Source organism: Anastrepha ludens, chromosome 5, assembly GCF_028408465.1.
Source record: "Anastrepha ludens isolate Willacy chromosome 5, idAnaLude1.1, whole genome shotgun sequence".
Lineage (NCBI taxonomy): Eukaryota > Metazoa > Arthropoda > Insecta > Diptera > Tephritidae > Anastrepha > Anastrepha ludens.
Window position 1 is genome coordinate 7,626,519 of NC_071501.1, and position 23,624 is coordinate 7,650,142.

Here is a 23,624-nt window from a genome sequence, read left to right on the forward strand (position 1 = left end):
TTTGCGAACTTGTTTTTAATTGGAATCAATTGCTTGCATTTTCAACACCCAATTACATACATATTTTCATACATAAAAATCACACGCGTTCTTAAATACATACTTATATGAGTACATATATACACTTGACGACATGTGATTAGCAACACGAGAAGCTGCCTGCAGAACTCAATTGCGAAATGTGAAGTTTTGAGAATCCAGTCTGTGGGAGAGCGAAAATATTAATTGAGCATCATATTTAAAGAATCAATTCACACCACACATTCACATTCACACAACACTTACATACATGCATACATGCGGACATAAATAGTGTATTTAATTTTGATTTGTGTGTCATTGTTGTTGCCTCTCGACGACTACTATGCGTGCCTTTAAAAATATATCTATTTATGTAAATTAATTCACACATTTCGAACATGAGGAGAAGCGTTGCTTTCAAGGGTTTTTGTGCAGAACTTAAAAATTCATACCAAATCTCAATGAACTTAAACTTCTCTTATTTTACCCTCACAACGGCACTTTGAGCTAGATAAATTAAAAATTGGCGCGTACACTTCTGTTGAGTGTTTGACCGAGCTCCTCCTCCTACTTGTGGCGTGCACCTTGACGTGAGAGGACGGACCTACAGCCTTAAGCCGACTCCAAACGGCAAATGGTTTCATATGAGGAGCTTTTTCCTGGAAGTAATACATTCGCAGATTTTCCATTGTCCGCGAGGGGCGACCGCTATTAGAAAAATGTGTTCTATCATATTGCTGTTTCATGCACGGACTGCTACATATGTACATATTTCTTGAAAATATCGACCCGGCTACTCTTTTATGTTCTGTGGTGTATGCAAGTATGCAAAATACAATGTATGTACTTATATGAACGCACACTCTGAGCAACTTTCAATGGAAAAATAATGCTCCTCTGCAATGCTTTCAGTTGCGTTTTGGGATAGCTTCTCTTTATATCTCAATGAATTCTTTATATTTACGACATCAAGGCATTCATAACAACTCCATAATACGTACATTTTTATGCATGTTAATATGTTTGTATATGTACCATACATATTACTAGTATGCATATGTGTTTAAATACACGGAATGGTTGTTATATATAACTTAATCGATAAGAGCAATTTTATATTTACATATTACAATATATGTCAGTCCCGTAGTCCCGAGATAAAGTCGCGAACTGGAACTCATTGTAGCTGTATTAAAATAATGTTAATTAGTTGTGTCATTTTTGCTGATTTGGAATTAAAAAAAAATTCATTTATTTGAGATGCAATCAGTAGGGCAGTTTTGCTATTAATTATTGAAATTTAGTTAATTTTGCTTTTAGCTATATATCATCCACTTTATGAAAGGTGAGATGAATTAAGACAGTTAACATTACTTGTAATCCGTTATTCGTGATTACTATTTTATTAAGCGATGTCTCTAACCGCAATCTCACAAGTAAACAACGAGGGTGTTAAACCACAATGACAAATGTCGTGTTCTAACTCCTCGAATTGGTCATACACGCACACATTCTGATAAATCTCTAGGCTGGTTTCCGCCTTTGGGATATTAGAATTACGACGAGTTTCCTTTCTATTTCCTTAGTGATTCTATGCTATGCTAAATTAATATGTATCTTCTCCCTTTCGTTGCCTTGAACCCCTTATGCACTTTACCGCGTTTTGTACATTCAAATATGTCTACTTCGTTACGAGTCGATGGCTTATATATTTTTCATATACATACATATGTAAATATGTAGCTACATATACAATATAAGAGTTCATCTGTTGTTACTAACTAATTTGAATTTTAAATTCCCGCAACAGCTTTGTTATTGTTATTCTAATAAAAAAATATTTTTCTGCGCCCACATGTTAATTATTTTGTATTTTATTCTTATGATAACTTTCGTAACTACATAGGTATAAGTGATTTTTCCTCCCATGCAAATCAATCAAAATATACAAAGTAATTTAAAAAATGTTGTGTTGTATTACGGTTCATGAAGAGTATTAGTAAAGGTCACTCTTGCTGAGAAAACACGTGTGGCACAAAATTGTTCTCAAAATTCCAGTACCAACAACAGTGTTTACTAATACTTATAGGTACATTAACGACAGCTACACTTGGATACGTTCGTTTCTACGAGGGTTATGGGGAAGTTGGGCTGTCGAATTATTAAGTAGTGAGCCCAACACCCGAAAGCCTTAAACATTACATTTAGTTCTTTACTTGCATATATCAGTCGCCTCTCTGTGGCCAATATCATTTGATTTTCAAGGTTTGTATAAAACTCATTTAGGCCTAAAACTGAAGGGGAAATTTAACCTACACCAACAACAATTTTAGCTTAATCTGACTCAAATTCGACATTTGGAACAAGGCTGGAAAACAGGTTGGCATTCTCATTAGAAGTTCCTTCGAAAAAAAATTTTACATGCCGCTCACTTACTTCAATAGTGCCGTAACTCAAAGAACCAAAATCTCGAGAAATACGTGTGCAAATGCCTCCCTGTGGAAAATTAAATACTTATTTGCATCTAAAGAGGTACTGTTACCGCGATGAATCTCTTACACAGCTCAAAAGCAGTGCGGTCATTTCTGTATACTTATTTAAAAAATATGTTTTCCCCTTTTTAAAAAAAATTTCACAATCGGAAAAAGTTTTTTTTTCAGAAAGTATTTAGTGTAGCGGCATTTTTTTTCTATTTTGCCCTTCAGAGGCACACGAATGAATTTCAATGATATTAATAGCTAGTTTTAATATTAATTTTTAAGCTATTTTTAAATAATTCTCAATAAATATAAATTTAAAATAATGTATATCATTGCGATAACCCAAAAATATATACTATATATGTTTCATTGATGTTGCTTCCTAAATTTGTTCTATGGCCAAAAATAGAAGACACAAATTTAAATTTTTTTAGAATATTTTTAACCCGTGTCGCCTCCCCACCCCTCTCCTTTTCGTCCTATCGTTTTGTCTCGTCCAAGTGGGCCCACTCCTTGGGCAACCATTACTACCTAATCTAACCTAACCCATGTCGCCAATTAATTTTCCGTAAATTTGGAATAACATGTTTACAGATCGATATTATTTAACCTCTTCTTTTATTTTCCCTTCACAAATGTCTAAACAATTTTACCTATGCCGTATTAAAAAAATATTGTATTATTTAAACTGCTTATTATGCACTCATAGGTTTGCCATTGCCTGCCGAGCAGCGACCGATACTAAAACAAAAAAATTGTATACACTTTGTATAAATCATACAATAACTACAAATATATGTATACACCTGTTAACATCACGACGGAGAGAATACAGAGGGGTGACATCTGCGAACCGCTATCCTGCTCCTAGTAGATTTGGCAGCATGAGTCAGCTGATTTGCTGTCGTGATATTATAATATTTTTATTGATTTTATATTTGTAGTGTTTTTTTCACTTTTCTTTATTATTCTTCACGGGCAAATTTCCCCGACAACGCCGTTCTCTTTTTTTTATTGTCACGTCACAGCCAGAATTGCTCTCACGGTTGTCCTAATCTTGTAATCTATCATTCTTGTCCTTACATACTCCGCGAAGTATACCTAACGGTAGTTCGCGGAAGGAGGAAAACGGTGCAGGGGTGGGTGAACGGCTCACTGCAATAAAAACCAGCATGCTTACAAATTGGTGTATATACAAGTTTTTAATTCGAAAGTCGAATTGAGTTTTTAAAAAAAGATCGGAGCTAATGCACCGCTTTATTGGACTCCAGTTTTAGACTGAAAATTTATTTTTACAATTCAATTAATTATACTAAGTTTTACAATATTAATGCAAGTATTGCATTTTTAATTCTTTGGAAAGAATTGCCCAATTAGTGCCTGCAGGTCAGTATTCTGTTACTTGCATTTCCGGCACGCTTAAGAAATAAATTGCTTACCTAATGTCTACAACTTGTTTGTCTTATTAAATTACAATTAAGTAAAGCAAAAGAAAAGGGAAAAGAGAAAATAAATGTAGCGCGTGTTAACTCCTCCGCATTTAAAAACGAACGTCCTCGTGCGTCTGAGTAGGATAATCTTCAGGATGTGGTTCGGGTTGTTGGAAATTTTTAACTGTTACCTCTTGTAATGGGGCCCTTTTGAAAAATTCGGAGACGTGTTTGGCCCCTTGCTTTGGGCCTTTCGTTGAAGTTAGTTTTAGTACCCCGATTGCCATTAGAGTTAAAGTTATACCAGATATCCCAAAATTGACTATTGATGTTGTTAATCCTTTATTTTTTAGAGTCTCGATATAGTTTATGTTTTTTAGGTGAAGTTCTTTCATCATTTCCAGGCTTAGTAATTCTTCTTCGGCCGTAAGTGTTGCATTTGGTTGTAGAACTGCAGGAAGGGGTTTTCCGCTGGAGATTTCTTTAGACAGAAATGTTTGGTTGTTTATTATAATGGTGGAGTTGTGGTACTGGATTGCGAATGATCCAGTTAAGTTAATCTTCTCCTTGTCGATGTGAACGGTGTCGTTAAATCGATTTAAAAGTATTATTCCTGGGAGGACTTCTAGGACAGTGGGAATGTGTTGGTTGTTAATCGTAATGCAGCTAGGCGATCGGCTTTTGAGTAGATGAGGAATGCATGTGGAGTTACTGATGTCTACAATATTTTCCTTTGTACAAATTTTAATTTCATTATGTTCTTTACAGTTGCTTTTCTTTCCAAAGATTTTATTTTGACATCTTATAATTTTTTCAAATGGTATTTTATATAATCTATTACCTTTCTTTATTGCTTTTATTAATAGGGATTCACATAAATTGTTGTCAGTTATTGGGATTTCAATTAAGTATACAATCTTAGAATTACTAGAGGCTATCTTAACGTTACTGAATTCAAATGCCTCTTCTATATTAGTGAAGGGAATATTATTTTTCTCAATAATTTCTTTTATTAGTTTCATTTCAACGTTAGAAAATATATATGAATTTACAATGCCAACTTTGGCCCAATGTATTGCATAATTGATATTTATGATTTCATCTTTTATTAATTGTAGCTTAAATTTAATGTTTACAGCCATATCATGCTGAACATCTTCGTTATCTTTTAATATTTTAAATATTTTATTTGACACTTCCGTTATATTATTTATTCTTCCGCTCATTGCTCTATTTATTATTAATTGGTTATTGTTATTTTCAAGTAAATTGTTAATATGATTTTCTAACATAACGAGATCTTCGTGATCCGGGCTCCCTGTGAGCCATTTCCAGGCGGTACCAATTGCGTTTATGGATCTCTTGCTTACCTTTGGCTTTAATCTACTTAGGAAACTTTGTATTTCGGACATTTCATGGAGCAAGAAGGGGAGTAAGGAATTGTCGGGAGTTATTTTGTGTCTTATCGTGGAGTTGAGTTCGTTCAAAGTCCTTTGGTATTCGTCCGTGTCTATTGTATGTATAATTTTGTAGGTGCCATTTTGGATTTTGGTCCATCCTGTATTAAAGGTTGCAAGTTGTGAATTTGTATAGTCGAGGATACGGAAGTCGCCTGTGGCGAGTGGTATTATTAATCTGAAAGCAATAGATGCGTTAAGTTCTAATATTACTCTTGTGTACGGTTCGGTCATTTTCTGTTATAACTACACTAGATTTGTCTTCCTTTACTATTTCCTTTTTGTATCTGTTAGTAAGTTTTGAGCCTAGTCTTTTATTTATTCGCACGTAAATAATGTCACCTGGCAAATATGTTTTCATTGGGGTCCTCTTCCGATTGTGCACTTCTAAGTCTTTTGCTTGTTTTTTCCTAAGTGCTTCGATATTTTCCTGCCGGGCCTTCTCGTACTGGTCAGGATTTGTAGAGACCCTGCGTCCAAAAAATATTTCTATCGGTTTCTTCCCTGTTGTCGAGTGGACTGTGCAATTGTACTCGTATACCGATCTGTCCAAAATTTCTAGGAATGTTCTATGGATTCGTTCCGCCTTGGGTTGAGTGGAATCGTTCCACCTGCCCGTTTACTGTGCTTGTGTAAGGAGGTGTCTTGTAGATTTCTATTCCAAGTTGATCCTCCAACATAAAACATAAGGAGGCTGAGTTTAATGCTTTTTCGTTGTCTACTACTATCATTTTTGGTACGCCGAATGCAAAAATTATCTGTCTCAGAGGTTCCCTAATATCTTCCGAAGCTCTGCTTTTTATTACTCTAGCTTGGGCATATTTGGAAAATTTGTCGACTGCAGTAAGAACTAGATTTTTCTCTGTATTATAAATGTCAATATGCACTATTTCACCGGGATATTTCGGAATGGGAGTTTCAAGCAGCTGTGGCTTATTTGGATGCCGGTCATATTTATTCTCTTTGCAAATTTTGCATTGTCTGACTAGAATTTCTATTTTAGCACTCATTTTTGGAAAGTAAAATTTTTGTAATAGTTGGATTTTATTTTCCTGTGCATTCCTATGGGCGCGTCTGTGTTCTTCTAGCATTTCTATTTCCTGTCTGGCTTCGTCTGTAAGGTCCTCGACTTTGGTTTGGGTAAAACGTATTCTGAATTTAGAAAAATGAAGGGGGTATAATCGTTGGATTCTTCCCATGATTGGCTCTGAGGTAAAAAGTCCGTTTATTACGGAGGGATTTAAATAACGTTTAAGAATTGAAATTAGATTTTGTTCATCGTAATCTTGTTGATTAAAAATGTGTCTATGGTATGTGGGAAAGGGTATTTTGAATTGGTAACTATTTTCGTCGCCATTTAGGAGCCAAATTTGGTTCTTGAAAGCATTTATAGGTCCTTCTACTGCTGGGATAAGATTGTGCGCCGAACTTTCGTCGCTATGTTGCGTTCCTGTCAATGAATTGATTTGTGATACTTGTGGCGGTCTTGAGAGTGCGTCGGCCACAATATTGGTTTTTCCTGGTTTATAGATTAGCTCGTAGTCATACTCTTCTAATCTAGCCTTCCACCTTTTCATCTTACTGTTGTGGTTTCTGTTGCTTAGGGCGAAAGTCAGTGGCTGATGATCCGTAACGATTTTAACCTTCGCGGAACCGTAAAGGTAGTTTCTCAAGGAATTCAGCGCCCACACTATCGCTAGCATTTCTCTTTCGTTTGCTGCGTAATGCTCTTCGGCTTTAGAAAGAGTTCTAGAGATGAAAGTTATTGGCTTGTCGTTTTGCGATAGTACGGATCCAATTGCGTAATTGGAGGCATCTGTTGTTAGAACAAATTCTTTAGAGTAGTCGGGGTATGCAAGCATTATGTCTTTACCAATGAGTGATCGTTTAAGTTTCTCGAAGGAATCTAAGGCGTCTTTGTTGAAGGTTACCATGACTTTTTTTGATTGATTTTTGGACACTCGTCCGCCTTCCCCCCTTAAGAGGACTGTAAGGGGTTTCGCGAGCTTCGCGTAGTCTTTGATGAAGCGGCGATAATACCCTGAAAGTCCTAAAAAGGATCGGAGTTCTTTTAGAGTTTTAGGTATTGGAAACTTTGCTATTGCGTCGGTTTTTTGTGGATTTGTTTTGAGGCCTTTTTCGGATATTATAAATCCTAAAAATTCCACTTCTGTTTTTAGGAATTGACATTTGTCAAGTTGTACTTTTAGATTTGCTTTTTCTAACGTATCGAAGATTTGTTGGATGTCATTAAAGTGGGTTTCCTGATCTTTACTAAATATTATGATGTCGTCGATGTACACGTAACATCTCTTTCCTATATGGTTCCTTAAGATGTCGTCAAGAGCTCTTTGAAAAATTGAAGGAGCGTTCTTGAGACCGAAAGGTAGCCGGGTAAATTCGTATTTACCGTGATTTACCGAAAAAGCTGTCTTCTCTATATCCGATTCCTTTAGAGGAATCTGGTGGAAGCCGCTCTTTAAATCGAGTACTGAGAAGTATTTATTTCTTCCTAGATGTGCTAGTACTCCATTTATTTCGGGTATAGGATATCTGTCCGATATAGTTACTAGGTTCAATTTTCGATAGTCAATTACCATGCGAAATTTCTTCTCTCCTGAAGTGTCTGGTTTTTTTGGTACTATCCATACAGGTGAATTGTATGGAGACCTTGAAGGTCTTATTATACCATTTTGTAGCAAGTCTTTGATTTGTTTCTCTACTTCCACTTTCAGTGACATAGGGTACGGATAAAATTTGGTGTATATTGGTGTGTCCGTGGACGTCCTTATGCTTCCTTGTACTTTCGTAGTGTATGTCAGTCTTTCTTCAGGTTCGGTAAAAAGTTTGGGAAAATTCTTCGCAATTGCGTTAAGTGTGGTCTTCTGTCTGTCATTTAGGTGGTCGGTCTGTATGTCTATTGCGTTAATCGATTGTATGGTTTGCTGTTTTATTTTAATCCTGACTCTATCTTGTATTGTCATATAATTGTATTTTGTGTGGATTACCGCCGAAAGTTGCTTGAGGCTGTCATTGCCTAAGATGCCGTGGAATGACTTTAAGGAGGGTAACAAAAAAAATTTAATTTTTAGATCGGGTATTCCGAATAGACTAACGTTGGTGTGGTGCGTAATTTTTATTTTTCCAGCTATAGTGTTAGCAAAAAAGGGTTGGTCATTTGGGAGTGAATTGGGTACAATAGAGGGTTGCATATAATTCTTGTTTGAGCCCGTATCGATCAATATTTTTAAAATTCCTCCTTCCTTCGTTTTACATTCAAAATATGGAAGTGAGGAGTTTGCTAATCTAAAAAATGGATGTCCGAAAAATCCTCTGCAGCATTGTCGTCTGTACCGTACTGTTCGAGAGTTTCTTGCACGTTGTAATTGTCTTGTCTAATTTCGTCGTGTTGGTTTGCATATTCCAAATCTTGTCGGTATGCAACACTGTTGCATTGTTCCGCTTCTATGTTAAAGTTTCGTTGTCTTTTTTCCATATCTTGCTGGGGAGGTGGTGGCCTTTTCCCGTGAAATGCTAGGTTTTGTGGTGGCCTATTAATGTAATTGACCCTTCTCGTCTGCATGCTCTGGTCGATGTCCATTGGTTCAGGTCTTGGCATAGGCTTTGGTGCAAAAGGTCTAGGTGGTGGCAGGTGTCGAGGTTGAGAATTGAAGTTTTGTTGTTGTGGGAAAAAATTCTGGGGTCTTTGCCAGTGCCCTTGTTGTTGAGGTGGGATATAGGAGGGTGGGAGTGTTTGTCTCTGCATTGGTTGATTCCAATGGGCAAGGTGTGGGTAAAACGGTTTCGGTGCGGCGTGGGGCTGTGGGGGGAAATTCCTTCGTAGATTTATAGGTGGTTTCCTACTGACGATATTTGCTCGGTAGGTTTGATTCTCCAATTTGAGGCATAATTGCAGAGCCTCTGGAAGGTCTGTTGGTTCTCTTATCCCTAGGAGTCTCGGAAGGTCACCATTGAGACCTCTAACGAAGGTATCCAACGCTTTGTTTCTATACGTGTCTACAAGAAGTTTCCGGGGTTCTGATCCGGCTTCTAAACAAGAAATTTTGTTCAGGATCAGAGAAAGGTTTGAATAAACCTTCTGATAATATTCGTGTATGGTTAGATTTCCCTGAGTCAGTGAGGCCATTTGGTACTCTAAAGTACCTAGGTCTCGTTTGTCGCCGTAATGCGTTGTGAGACAACGTGAAATCGCGGTCCAATTTAAGGGTGTGCTGTAAGACTCCAGCACAATGTCCGCTTGGCCTGTAATTTTGTTTCGTATGGTGTTTAAGATACCAAAGTATTTATGTGAGCCTCGCATTGGCTCGTATAGTTGTAGAACTCTATCGACACTTTTCTTCCAGGATCCGAATTCACCTGGGTCCCCTGCAAATTCTCGCAAAGAACGCACAACATCAGGAATTTTGTCGAGTTCACTGATTCCTTGGGGTCCTATGTTAACAGGTTCGTCTACCTCTATAACGTTCCTAACTGCTAACCTGTCGTCTAGTATTCTATTGACCACTTCTGTTATTTGCCTAACTATGCCCCTATTTTCTTCGTTTTGGAGATTTGCACCCGGAGGGATTTGCCCTAGAACCGGTGGTCTTATCAGATTGCTTGGATTACTCATCTTCGCAATTGGACACGATTATTTACGCCTTATAATTTAAATAACGGAAATGTCAAAATTAACTTGTATTTAGATTTTGTCTTGATCCAGAATTGGATTTCTTTATCTTATTCCTAACTTTCAAATTATTTTTATTGCGCTTTATTTTTTGTCGATTAAATATTTTCTATAGTTCAAATTAGAACACGCTTTTCGTACCTATACGAAAAATTAGTTAAAATATATTGGAATACACAATGGATCACTTCTTATTTAATATCTCTAGTTATTAATTTTATTATTTTGTAAATTTAAAAAGGTTTAATTTCACTTAATGTAATAACTCACTTCTTATTTAATATCTCTAGTTGTTAATTTTATTATTTTGTAAATTTAAAAAGGTTTAATTTCACTTAATGTAATAACTCACTTCTTATTTAATGTCTCAAGTTATTAATTTTATTATTTTGTAAATTTAAAAAGGTTTAATTTAACTTAATGTTTTTAGTTAAATACGCTAACTTACAGTAGGAGTAGCATTGAACTACTCTTCCCTCGCTGGCTGCACGGATGTATTCCTTTTTGGTCGGTTAGACCTACTGCGGCTCCTGCTGCAACACTTCTATGCGAGGTGGTCTCCGGACGAACACAAGAGAGCCTGAGTCTGCTGGAAATCCTGATGACCAGTCGGAAAGTAGGGTTGGTGCCGTTGGGAAGTCAACTTTTGATTTCTTCCTTTCACAGACACTTTTAAACACTTTACACTTTTTCGCGACTGGTCCCTGCTCGGGCGCCAGTTTTTAATTCGAAAGTCGAATTGAGTTTTTAAAAAAAGATCGGAGCTAATGCACCGCTTTATTGGACTCCAGTTTTAGACTGAAAATTTATTTTTACAATTCAATTAATTATACTAAGTTTTACAATATTAATGCAAGTATTGCATTTTTAATTCTTTGGAAAGAATTGCCCAATTAGTGCCTGCAGGTCAGTATTCTGTTACTTGCATTTCCGGCACGCTTAAGAAATAAATTGCTTACCTAATGTCTACAACTTGTTTGTCTTATTAAATTACAATTAAGTAAAGCAAAAGAAAAGGAAAAAGAGAAAATAAATGTAGCGCGTGTAAACTTACATATAGATATTTCGAATATGCATGTAGGCATTTAGAATTAAAAGCTATACTCGTAAATTATAATTACATATTACATAAATATTCATTTATTCTTCGTCATTTTACTTGTATTATTTCACGTTATACCTTCTCAGCAGTGTGCTAGACAATAGTCAATAGTCAACATTGTTATTCTAATAAATACGATAAATAGATGTGAATGCACTCTTTCGCGGCAAACAGCAGGAGAATTAGCATCACAGATGTCGTACATTCATTTTACTACAGCTTATTACATACATATCTTATGCGGGTTTTTTAATTACATTTTGCGTTTATTAATATTTTTGCTATCATTTAATCAATTCTCACAAGTTTTTACATAAGATTCGATTTTTTTTTTTATTAAGCATATCTAACAAACGAAATTCTATACTCAACACACACACACACATTTTCATAAATGTTAGAAATATTGCACTGTTATATTAAATTAGGCGGCAGGCCATACTGACCATTAGGAAAACCGGTAATTGTTAACAAAAATTTAAACAAGCATTAAGAATTACTATAGTATAAGTTAAAAAACATAGAGAATATTTTCATTTTCTTCTTCGAGTTCGTTTCGGCACTAAATATTTGAAACCACTCAATCATTTGGCATTCGCTCAACAGCTCCTCCGCCGTCAACTTCTCCAAATAACTCTTTATTCGAGCGTCCAACTTATCGGTGAAGGCGAGAAAATGTTCTGAGATATCCTCTACTAAATCACTCAAGCCATTCTGCTCTAACGTCATCTCCAAATACATATCCTCAATTGTACCGTCCTCTGATGCGGCTGTATTTGGACGCTCCACAAGGTCTGTGAATAGTACGGCCATACGTGCAGTTCACACACCTTTTCACGTTCGTTTAGTTTTTTCAAACGTTCGACATAAACCGAAAAATCGCGTAGATATGCTTTCAAAATCTTTAAGAACGTTTCGAAAAAGTTGAGTGCCATGTTGAACGGTAAGATTTCAGAGCAATGTTAATTGGTTGAGCGAATAGAAAAGTAATTTATCACGTTCGCTCCGTTTATCATAGTTGTTGTTATTACTATTGTCATTGCTCTTTGCATTAGTTATAATTTGTTTAAGGGGTTATACGCAGTTATGACTTTCAAAAAAATCGATTTTTTTATTGCATTTTTGTAATGTACATATATTCAAAAGTATACGCACGAAATTTGAAGTAGATCTAAGCAATACTTTCGGAGTTATACCTAAATATGTAGAGATGCCTCGGCACGTTTTAAGGTAGGTATTGAAACTTTAAACGTGTTTTTTTTCAAAACGGCATTTTTCAAGTCGGTGTACACGATATCTCGAAAACGGCTTGTTTGATCGGTCAACCGTTTTAACTCAATCTTTAAAGATACATTTTCTAGTAATTAATCGTTCCTTTTGTAAATCTGATACTTATTTTCCATTTTATAAAACGATATAAAATTTTAACGTAAAAATCGAAATTATTTCTTTTAAAAGCTGCCATTTTGTGAAAATTCACTATTTTGATTAGCCGAACGATTAATTACTAGATAATCTAATATATTAACAAAATTTGTTTGGTTTTTTGATTTCAGATAATCCAATCCTGAGTTGCGATGTACACCGTAAATCGTCTTTTTTTTAAAGGAGGTTCCAGAAATCGCCTGCAGCGCGCTCTATAATCAACATTTTCATAAATAAAAAATTTTGTTACGTTCTTGAAGGATGCTTTTATAACCGCCAAAATTTTCAAATTAAAATATTCTGAAGTTTCTTCAGGATAAATCCTTGACAACCCGTCTTTTATTTGCTTCATAACTGCGTATAACCCCTTAACCCCGTGTTCGCCGTGGAGAACTGCACATTTCATCAATTTAGTAGTTAGACCCTGCTGATCTTTAGAATCGTCGGAAGTGCTGCGAACTTCATTCGGTTGTGATAAGGCGTTAATGAGCTATGTATACGTTTATATGTCCATATGTAAGACGAAATTGCAACAATGTATTCGTTGATTTTTTAAGTAAACTGGCGATAATTTGTCACACACTAACCTATGTGAGCACAAGCAAATAGCTGAGCAGCAACAATATATTCCTGCTAAACATTGTGCGCCTATCTAAGTACTTAGGCAATTTTATTTGTTTAAATGCTATATTATATATTTTATTTGTTTTGTAAACAACCTTCTGAATTTCAACGCGGCTCAATTCGTACTAGATTAGCGCCTAGTCATTTTAAAATACAGGAATCAATTTATTATCGGCTACGCTGTGTAAGAAAATACTCCAGTCTGTGCAGACAATATTCACATTCAAAGAGCGCGAAAAATACTAATAATAAAGAATATGTATGTATGCATGAAAAGTAAGTTAAATAAGAAAGCTCAGCGCGGTCAAGTTCCAATCTGAGTTACTTGAATTTTATCCTTTGAGCTTCTGTGATGATTGCGCTGATATCTGCTAAAAATGTTTACAATTCTAGTGCTATGGGACTGATTTAGAAGAAAAAACAAACACATGTTTTTAACTTTAAAGTTAAGAAATCAAGAAAAAAATATATAAATATTGTACATATACAGTTCACTCTCGCCTAGCAGTCACCTTCTCTCAAGTGGGCACATCTCATAAGCGAACACATCTCAAGCGAACACTTTTCAGACAAATTCAGCGGCCTAGAGCGGAGAGCCATCCCATAACAGGATGCAAACACTTTTTCCCCCCACCGAAGGCATTTCAGTTTCCCCATAAGCGGGCAATTTACAATACTGTTACTTAGTTTCATTCATAAAATCACTTCATTAAATGTTATTGAAAACTAACATAAATTTAGGCTCTTCACTAGAAAGCATTTCATATAAATTAAATAGATGACGTCAATCATACACGAAAGCTGACTATAAATGCGGCATCATTTCACGAATTGTTGACACGACTTGTTAGGTGTTGTTTATTACATGCACCTACGAGCAAGGGAGCCCACCGGCGGTGAAAAATTGTTTCAGGAAAGCTGTCTCCCTAATAGCGAAACGGATGGGGCGCAGAGGATATAGCTTCCCCTATCAGCAGTTAACCAACGTTATTAATCTATTTGAGATCCATATGCAAGTCGAAAATATCAATTGTTTCTCAGGAATCGCTGGTCAACTTTTGTGAAGCTGAACTAAAAAATGAGAAGTATAAAGAAGCTTGTAAGCCAAAGGCTAAAATAAAACTGAAAACATTTTATTTATATCCTAGCGACCTCAAATGCACCCCCAAGATATTGGAATTAAAGGAAAAACTTGCCCAGCTAAAATCTCTGACATTTTTAACTCTATTTGAAACCTTGCATAACAAAATTGGTTTTTAACATATCTCGTATTTCTCTATATTATTTAAAATTCTATTTAATTTGTTTAATTTAATATTCTGTGAAAAATTATTATTAACTTTTTCTTACTTTTATCGTAAACTCCTCACAGAAGCGGACACATTTTTCTGGTCGCTTCTCAGTTAGGCCTTAGGCCATATACTTTCGGCCAATGTATAATCCTTACTGACTACTTATGCCGCATCAGGTCCGCAGAGAATGTAAATTTTGAAGTAATGATTACCACCTTTTTGTAGCAGAAGTAGGGGATTTGGTCTTGGGAGGTTTTTAGTTTCAGCAGGATAAATTCTATGTAGTTTAGCGGGCCACACCGCACAACCCATTAAAAGTTGGTTCTTTTACGAGTAAACTTTAAAATCATATAAAACAACATGGCGAAATTAGGAAGAGGAGCCCGCTTATGTAACTTAAGCGCTAAAAAACATATTCATAAAAACTCTGGAAAACTTCAAGATATGCGGTTGTATATTCCATTCAATTTAAATATAAAAAATGTAAGTTTGGAGTTGCTTAAAAATTGTGTTGGTTTTTGACAATTTCTACCATATAAACTGTATTTGTTGTTGAATGAAAATGCCCTCTGGAGGAAAAAATGTGAAATATCAACGAGAATTTTGAGCTACCTGAAAATTACACTTTGTTGTTGTGCTATTTTGCATTTTGTATGTATTTTTTCTATTTTTAAAATTTTTGTGAATTCCGTACAAAGTTTAGAGCTTTCGAGTCAATTATTTGAACACAGGTGTGGGTCCGTCCGTCCTCTAAAATGTAACGCGACATACATCCAAAGATTTTATTTTACTATTAATAAACTTATTTTTGTGAATCATTAACTTGAAGTTTTGGCTATAAAACTGAATTTCCAATTTTTTTATATTCTATTTATAAAATGTGAAATTTTGGCGAAAATATGTTGATTTTTTTTTTCTAAAATTGCACAAAGTTTTAAGGGGTAACATACGTCCAGTAGCATCAAAAATACGTTAAAAGAAAAACTGTTTTTAGAAGAGATAACAATAGAAATAAATGTAAAAAATTTTCTACATTGTTTATTAGTACTTAACCTTAATAAAAACATTTATTTTAATTTTTCTTTACAAAAATTAGTATATAAAAAATCACGTAACCCAAAGTACAATGAAAAAAAGTTGTTCCACGGTCTGCATCATTTCTCTTTGAAATGTTGGTGGATCTGTAAAAAGTAAAAAAATTCTTCAAAAATAAAGTTGCAATTATAGTCTGTGATGCCTGATTTTTGAATTTCAAAAAGTTTTTCAATTTACGGCATTTTAAAAAAAGTATGTGTTTTACGTCATAAATGTCACTCTTTTATTATGCTTATAAAATTTTTTATTAAAAATATCAAAAATCCGGCTCGACAGACTATAGAGGAAACTCTTTCTAATCTAAAAAAAAAAAAATACCAGGAAATATTTTTTGCTAAACTATATTTTAATGATTATTTATATAGTTATTTATTATTTTGTGAGACATTTTTGTTTTTATTTTTCTATTTTTATTTATTTTTCAGACCAAGTTTGGCAAAAGTTGTGTTGTAATTCCATTATGTGTGGAACATATCTCCAATCACTTTGCTCTAAAAAGCGTTCACTTAGTTATGTATGTATAGGAAAAACTGTAAAACGAATGAATAACTGTTATTTATATTATTTCTTTTTTATTTTTGGGTAGGTGGTTTAATCTAATTGATGTAAAACAAAATGTTCCAGAGTCGTTCCGAGCAGATGAAACGTAAAAAAGAATACCAAACGCAATCGCCAGTAGAGTAAGTTAATGCAACCCTGAAGCATGTGTTTATTGATTTTTTGTTGGTTATTCGTTATATTGAGGTCAGATTCGACGAGTACACCATTGACACTCGCTACATAAAAGTTGGCATATTCCGCGAATCTTTCTTCACAATCACATCGAGTGAAAAAAGTGGGTTTATTTTTAAAAGGTTAATTAATATTAATTTATTGACAATAAAAAACAAATCTTCTTAAAGCTGTATTTTATAAAAATTAACTATTCCACTTGTCCAGCGGTCCACTTGCTAACGTTTGCGGATTGAAGCAAAATTTTTATGACTTTTGGTTGTGTAATCTTCGATGCCGTCATGCTAATATGGGTTTCAGTTATTAATATTAAAAGCAATATTGTATGAAATTTGATTTATTCAAACATTGTGCCGATAGCAAAAAACAAGTTTTCCCATCCTTCGAATATTTTCTATTCATTGTGTTTGAAAATAATTGAGGTGGCACTCAACAGCCAAAAGTTACATAACCTCTGCGCAATCATAAAATCGCTTTTGTGATTTTTCAGCCGCAACCTCCCTACCCCATTTTTAACTTAGTTTTAAAATAAAAACGTTCCTTATTTCGAAACCAATTAATTTTTGTTTTTACTTCTAGGCAGCATAGAAAATGGCACTCCGTGGTATGAGCCTAACCATGCAGCGTCAGCTGTTCCAGCAGTTGATCAAAAATATGCAAAGTGGCAGCGTTGCCTCCATTCACACATTGGATAAAATTGGTAACCGGGAAATTGTCGGATACGGCTGGAACGGTACCGCTTCCTATGCCGATCGTACTGATTTTCCAATGCCTGCTATTCGCTTCCGTGAGCCAACCAACGAAACTAAGGCACTGCGTGAAAAGGAGAAGCAAGATTGGAAGAAATTGAGCCATGAAGAAATTAAGGCTCTCTATCGTGCTAGCTTCTGTCAAACCTTCGCAGAAATCAAAGCACCAACTGGAGAATGGAAAAAGCACTTAGGTGTTGGTCTCATTTTCACCGGCTTGGCCATTTGGATCGCAATTTTCATGAACTTGTTCGGTAAATATAAAAGAAAGAAAATTTATATGAAGTATACACTTACCGCAAGATTTTATTTTAGTTTATGATGAGCTGCCAATTACCTTCGATGATGAGCATAAAAAGGCACAATTGAAGCGCATGATTGACTTGGAAGTCAATCCAGTCACTGGTCTGACCTCCAAATGGGATTACGAAAACAACAAATGGAAATAAATCAAATGCGATTTTTTCTCTGTTTCGTGCTGCTTCTGCACCTACTTAATAAGTCTAAAGCAATTACACTCTACAAAATACAACATCAAAGTAAACCCAATAATGCAGGAAAAATTATTGTAAAAATAATCATTTAAGCTTTATAGTTGAATGCAGTACATTTAAAATAATAGCGTAAACATTAAAAATCTGTGAAGAAAATAACTGTTAAATTGGAGTTTTAGTAAAATTCTAAACTTAAAATGTGACGACACAATTATTAAAGAGCGAGTATTATTTGAATACATACATACTTATGAACTATGAAACAGGGGAAGTGTTTTTAGTTGCGAACTAGTACACATTGATATAAAGTAAGGCAACTGGAAATTTGAATGAATTGCTATATAATAGTTTCGCAAAGCCTCGACTGTGGCAAATTGGTGCATGTGCACCAACACACAAACCTACATTCTTGCGTGCCAAACTCGGGCAATTCTTTCATAAAAACACAATCGGTTGAATTGCGGGAACTCGTGCCATCGGTTTGTCACTGAATAAACTAATGCGAGAATTACCGCTAATTGCGATAAATGGTAAAGAGATAAAGTACTACCACAAACAAACGCGTTCCTGTTGGAAGAATTACCATTAAAAGTTAACATACAAATTATATTTTCGGCTTCAATAAAATGAACAGCGGGAGTCCTTGTGGTAAAGTGCATGGATTTCCTATCTTCGTAAAATTAATTGTTTTTCTTAGTGCGAACAGTTTCGTAAGATATGGAAACGGTTTTTGTTGCTGTTTTATAAAGTGCTTTATAAATAATATATAGCGAATAAAAGCCTGCCAAATGAATGGATGAATAGTTAGAAGATTCAGAATGAAGAAGAATTCTAAAGCTACTCAAGTTCTGATATGACAGGGTTGTTGATGGTAAACTCGATGAAATCAATGAGTAAAATTCTAGCCTGGAGAATGAAGGTGCAGGTTCTCCTGATATTGAAAGTATAGCTATTTGGCATAATAATACAAAGCCAATGCCATTGTTCCCCTTCAACCTTTGTACAATATATACATATCCACTGATATTTCAAAATTAGTTTGATGAAGACACGACTGACGTATATTAACAACAGAATATCCCGTATTTATGTTCCCAAAACTAAATAAACTTTTTAAAATGCGGAATACAGGAATTTTCCACATTTGTTCGACACAGCTTAAAAAATTATACTGTGAAGTTACGCATTTACTTTTTATATGAAAGACTGAGCTGGTTCTCTGGCCGCCAAATGTGTTTCGTCGGATTTATTATTGAGCCATATGAGACTCCCTGTGCGGTGGAGAAATATCTAACGCCGAAATATATGCAAGGTGAAATCGACTACCGTTGAGCTGTACCCAGCAGAAATAATGTTGCAATATTATATAAACAGATGGAAGCAGGAATTTCTGATATTTTAGGATAGCATTCGGAAATCGTAGCTGATTTGTGCAAAAAAGTGCCAAATGTAAGAGAATCCCTAAGCTGTTGTTGTTGTTGTAGCAGCATAAACATTCCCCATACTTAGATACGGATGTTGCTGGAGTGACAGTCCTTGGCCGGATATATATCCGGGTCGTTTCGGTAACGTAGAACCGACTGTCGTGGAAACGTATCCCTTTATATTTTCCCCCCTTTATCCCTTTATATACTTTGAACATAAACAAACTATTAAGGAAGTTATTTCCAAATACAAAAAAAAAATCAAATCAACAAAAACAAATTTCAAAACAAAATCCCTAAGCGGCTTACCACATGCTTTTGGACACAATTAGCAAAATTATATTAAATATATATATTTTCAGTTTTATGAATGTGGTAAAGTTTGGCTAAAATTGCAAATCAGCTTTTTCATAAGTAATTCTTCGTGTAAATTATGGAGTACTCTTCCAACTGAGATGGCTGTGTTATGAACAATTCTTGCTCAACGATTTCTGGACTCGCTCTTTTCTAAAGTCCACGTTTAAAACCTAGAGTACACCGCTGCAAAGTTAGAAATAGAGTTGCAGTTTTCTTTAACTCTCCGTTGGACACCTTTTCTAGAACCTTCGGTTGGGAGCCGAATTCTGGCCTTTTCTGGTCTGGCCGTCCTGTTCGAGGATCCTTTTTGAAAGTGAAAATCAAATTTTTGGAAATCAACCTGGAAACTCAAGGCGTTAACTATAACAGAAATATGTTACAATAAATTCACGCCCAAAATCGATCAACCCAGTCTGGCCAGACCCGGGTGCCCAACGGAGGGTTAATACTTTAATAATTTTTTTTTAGAACTTCATAACTGCATGATATTCGGATATTTCATTCAAAAAACAAACTTCAAAGCTAAAATTGAACTGAGAGATAAAAATCAAATTTTCTCTGTCCCTAACCGGAATTGCAAATCGCACGAATTAGTTTGTGGTGTGATACAATTCATGCGACTTCAGTGAGATTCGAAATTCGATTCGAAACAGCTGATTGTCAGCAGCAGAAATTTATATTTAATTTTGAATAGAAGCTTTGCGTTCAAATATGCGTTTTTATTCTTTCTGGTTATTTAATAATAATAATAATCAAATTAACATGAAAATTCCAGAGAAAGTTAAGCGATATCTTCTAAGAGACCCCTCTATGCTGGCGATATTTAAAGCAATTGACCTGTCGGTTCTGAATTAAACTGCGCTCGCCCGCTCCCTTGGTAAAAGTGATTCACAGTGGACTAATCTTCAGACCTGTCAGAACACCGGTACCAGAACAGCTACGGGATGCCGCTTGATGTCTCCACTGCAACATCTTCACAACGAGACTACAATGAAACTGGGTAAGTAAGATGCTCGATAAGCAATTCCTGCTGGGATATGCTGGACTCATGAGATCCAAAATCGAACTACTGGACCAAACTGTTAACAGACAGGTATTAAACGACATTCATCGGGAGTCTCTTACCACCTTCCTAACCACCCGACCACCGACTTTCGTTATCGGACTACAACTACCACAAATTGCAGACGAAGAGCTTCAGCTGTATTGTAAGCCCCACGGACGTAAGAAGCCCTTGGCCGGATATGAGAAGTGGGTGTCTTTCCTGCAACGATGAATTGACTGTCGTGGGAACTGACTGTAGTGGGTTACACTGGTTATAATAAGTGTCGCTTTCAATATGTTTCAACTAGGCGAAATTTTGGAGGACTTCAAGCTGGACAACAAAATCGTCAGGCATATGGATAGCATTTATCAATGAAAACACAGCAGTTACCATTAAATTAATATTTTCTTTATTATTGTTGGCTTTGTTTGAATTTTGATTCTGCATGCTTACAATCATTCCAGCGCAGTTTTTTTTCATTTTTTGTTTCCTCTTTTACTTTACCACTACATTTTACCAACTTCGTAAATGTAGATTCTTTAAGCTTAAAAGAAAAATTGTTTTTCTTAATAAATGGCACAAAACCCAAATAAATGCGCCAATAAACACAACTCATCGCTAAGAGTTTACTTGCTAACGAAGCTGTGTGCATCGCACAGCATTCGAAGTGGGGGGAAATTAAATTTCACAATCTTTTATATTATAAATTTTTATTTTTGTTAATTTTATTTATTTTATTGTACAATTCGTAAATAATAGTTATAGTCAATACATTTACGTATATGTATGTATGTGTAAGCAAGTATGTATATTAAGTTTTTTTTTTTTTTTGTGTTTTAGTTGTATTGGTTGTTCGCTTTGATTTTCGTTACTTTTTTGTTTAAATTATTTTATTAACACTTAGATTTTGTTTGCTTGTAATTAAAGAAACATATTACGGCATTTTTTCTTTTGAACTAAGCTAAGTTATTTATTTATTTTTAAATAAATATAATTCGCATTTTATACATTTTTAATGATAATTATTGTAAATTTAATATTTCTTCATTAATTTAAAATATCTACTATTCTTATACAACTTGATTGTTTGCCTTCCTAGCAAAAGAGAAATCATGTTTCTTTACACTGTTTTTGTTTTTTTTTCTAGTTGGTAGCAAAAGTTATGTATGCTTCTTCTTCTTTTTTTCTATACTGCAAGCCACCGAATATCAATATAATTTAAGTGTATATAGTAGGTTTTTGTTTGATCCTGGTTTTTAGGGTATAAAAAGTGACAAATTCATAAATTTTAATTAATACTAGCACATTTGTTTTATAGCTTTTCACCATTTTTTCCATGCAATAGTTCAATAGTTTCATGTTTATTTTATTTCATAGTTTATTATTAGCCAAAAAAGGAAGTTCTGTTGGTTGTTTTATTTTTTATTTTTTGTTCTGTTTATTTTCAGCTCTCTCGCTTATAAATACATACACTAGTTTCTATATGTAATTTTGTCCACAAATTCCATTCCAAAATATTCTGCTTTTTTATTCAATCCCATCTCATTAACGGAAATACATAAGTGATTTAGATAAATCGGTACGAGTTTGGAACATTTCCGTGTTTGCCTTGCTCGGGACCGAATGCAGTTTAGTATAGTTTATCTATTTACATACATTTTGTTAGTATTAAATAATTACAATCAATAGCGGGTTTGATTTATGCATGCACAAGCATGCATTTACTAGGTATTTGTTGCATTTGTGTTTGCTGTTAATGCATGACTTTCTTTTTGTATTTTTAGGAGAGTGAGTGAGTAATATGAGTGTATGTATGTATATATTCATGCGCTCTCTAGACATTCAACATTTATCATTAAGCTTTATCGTACTTCGCATAAAGCTGCTTTATTTGTATAGGCATGAATGTATTCGTATGTAGGCATGAATGTATGTATGTAGTTGGACGCGTAAGAAGAGCTGAAAAATCGATGCTTCTTAGCTGGTATTTTAATTTTGATTTTTGCAATTCTTTGGACATTTTTTTTCTGATTTTGACCTTATTAGCTATGCAGTATTTGTAAAAATTAGTTTCAATAATTTACTTAAGTTTTGCGAATCTCTTTTGAGTTTCATAACTCTCTGTAGAAACGACAATTAGGTTTTTGTTTTTTTGAGCTGCTGGTATAAATATTTTTGAAATTTGTTCTCGAATAAGTTTGTCAGATTTTTTTCCTTCAAGTATCTATCAGCTGGTTATAGTCATTCCCTAGTGTTTTAATTTTTATATACATATGTACATACATTCACTTGAACGTACGTATGTATGTATGTATGTACAAACATTAGTATTAACTTTGCTTTCATAATCCTAGTTAGGCAATACCCTTCAAAGTATGCAATGATAAATGGTTGAAAAATAGCAAATAATATTTTTGGCAATGAAGTGTGAGGTGGAGTGAAAGAGTAAGGATCGTTTTCAAAATATTACTTAAAAATTAAAAAAAAAGTGTATGAAAAACTTGGAAAAAGAAAATTGTGCTAAGAAATTTTTATACAAAACTTGTGTTAAGAAAATGCTATAAAAAAAATTACGACGAACATTTCATAAAGAATATTTTTTTAAACAAATTGTACCAAGAAAAAATCATGGAAAAATTGTATAGTGGGAATAAATGTGAAGCGGAGTGTAAAGTATCTAGAGATTGTTGTAAAATTTTTACTTATTGTTGAAAATTGTACAATATAAAAAAATGTGTTAAGAAAATTATATAAAAAAAAATGTATAAAGAAAATTTAATAAAAAAAGGTTTTTAAATAAAATTTTATAAACGAAAAAAATAAAAAAAATGTATAAATAAAATTTTATAAAAAAATATGTATAAAGAATATTTTATTAAGAAAATTTAATAGAACAAGTTTTATAAAAAAAATGTGTTAAGAAAGTTTTATAAAAAAAATTTTATCAAAAGATTTATATAGTGAGTAAATGTGAAGAAGAGTAAAAAAGTAAGCATCGTTTTCAAAATATTATTTACAAGTAAACAAATTTTTTTTTCTAAAATTTTATAAAGAAATTGTATAAGAAATTGTGCTAAAAAAATTCTCTAAAAAAAATTGTATGAAAAATATTTTATAAAAAAAATTGTTTAAAAAAATGTATAAAGAAAATTGTGTAGAAAAATTGTATAAAGAAAATTTTAAGAATAATTTGAATAAAGAAAACTT

At 34.1% G+C, this 23,624-nt stretch overlaps 2 protein-coding genes across 3 annotated transcripts; one reads left to right on the forward strand and one right to left on the reverse strand.

Annotated features, from left to right (window-relative positions):
- Positions 1–11,157: 11,157 nt before the first annotated feature.
- LOC128863209 (uncharacterized) lies at positions 11,158–13,179 on the reverse strand. Its single transcript, XM_054102247.1, has one exon. It carries the CDS (start codon positions 11,991–11,993, stop codon positions 11,670–11,672), a length of 324 nt encoding a protein of 107 aa, XP_053958222.1. The 5' UTR covers positions 11,994–13,179; the 3' UTR covers positions 11,158–11,669.
- A 3,164-nt stretch (positions 13,180–16,343) lies between these two features.
- On the forward strand, positions 16,344–17,810 carry LOC128864264 (cytochrome c oxidase subunit 4 isoform 1, mitochondrial). Of its 2 annotated transcripts, none has more exons than XM_054103837.1 (3): positions 16,344–16,451; positions 16,928–17,351; positions 17,413–17,810. In XM_054103837.1, the coding sequence occupies exons 2-3, from the start codon at positions 16,940–16,942 to the stop codon at positions 17,544–17,546; spliced, it is 546 nt and encodes a 181-aa protein (XP_053959812.1). In that variant the 5' UTR covers positions 16,344–16,451; positions 16,928–16,939; the 3' UTR covers positions 17,547–17,810. The 2 variants fall into 2 exon arrangements, with proteins under 2 accessions (XP_053959812.1, XP_053959811.1); XM_054103836.1 differs by having other exon boundaries at positions 16,364–16,470.
- Positions 17,811–23,624: the final 5,814 nt, after the last annotated feature.

Coding starts and splice junctions, on each gene's coding strand:
- LOC128864264 (XM_054103837.1), top strand. CDS start 16,940: ATGGCACTCCGTGGTATGAGCCTAACCATGCAGCGTCAGCTGTTCCAG. Junction 17,352..17,412: donor AATTTTCATGAACTTGTTCG/GTAAATATAAAA, acceptor ATTTTATTTTAG/TTTATGATGAGCTGCCAATT.
- LOC128863209 (XM_054102247.1), bottom strand. CDS start 11,993: ATGGCCGTACTATTCACAGACCTTGTGGAGCGTCCAAATACAGCCGCA.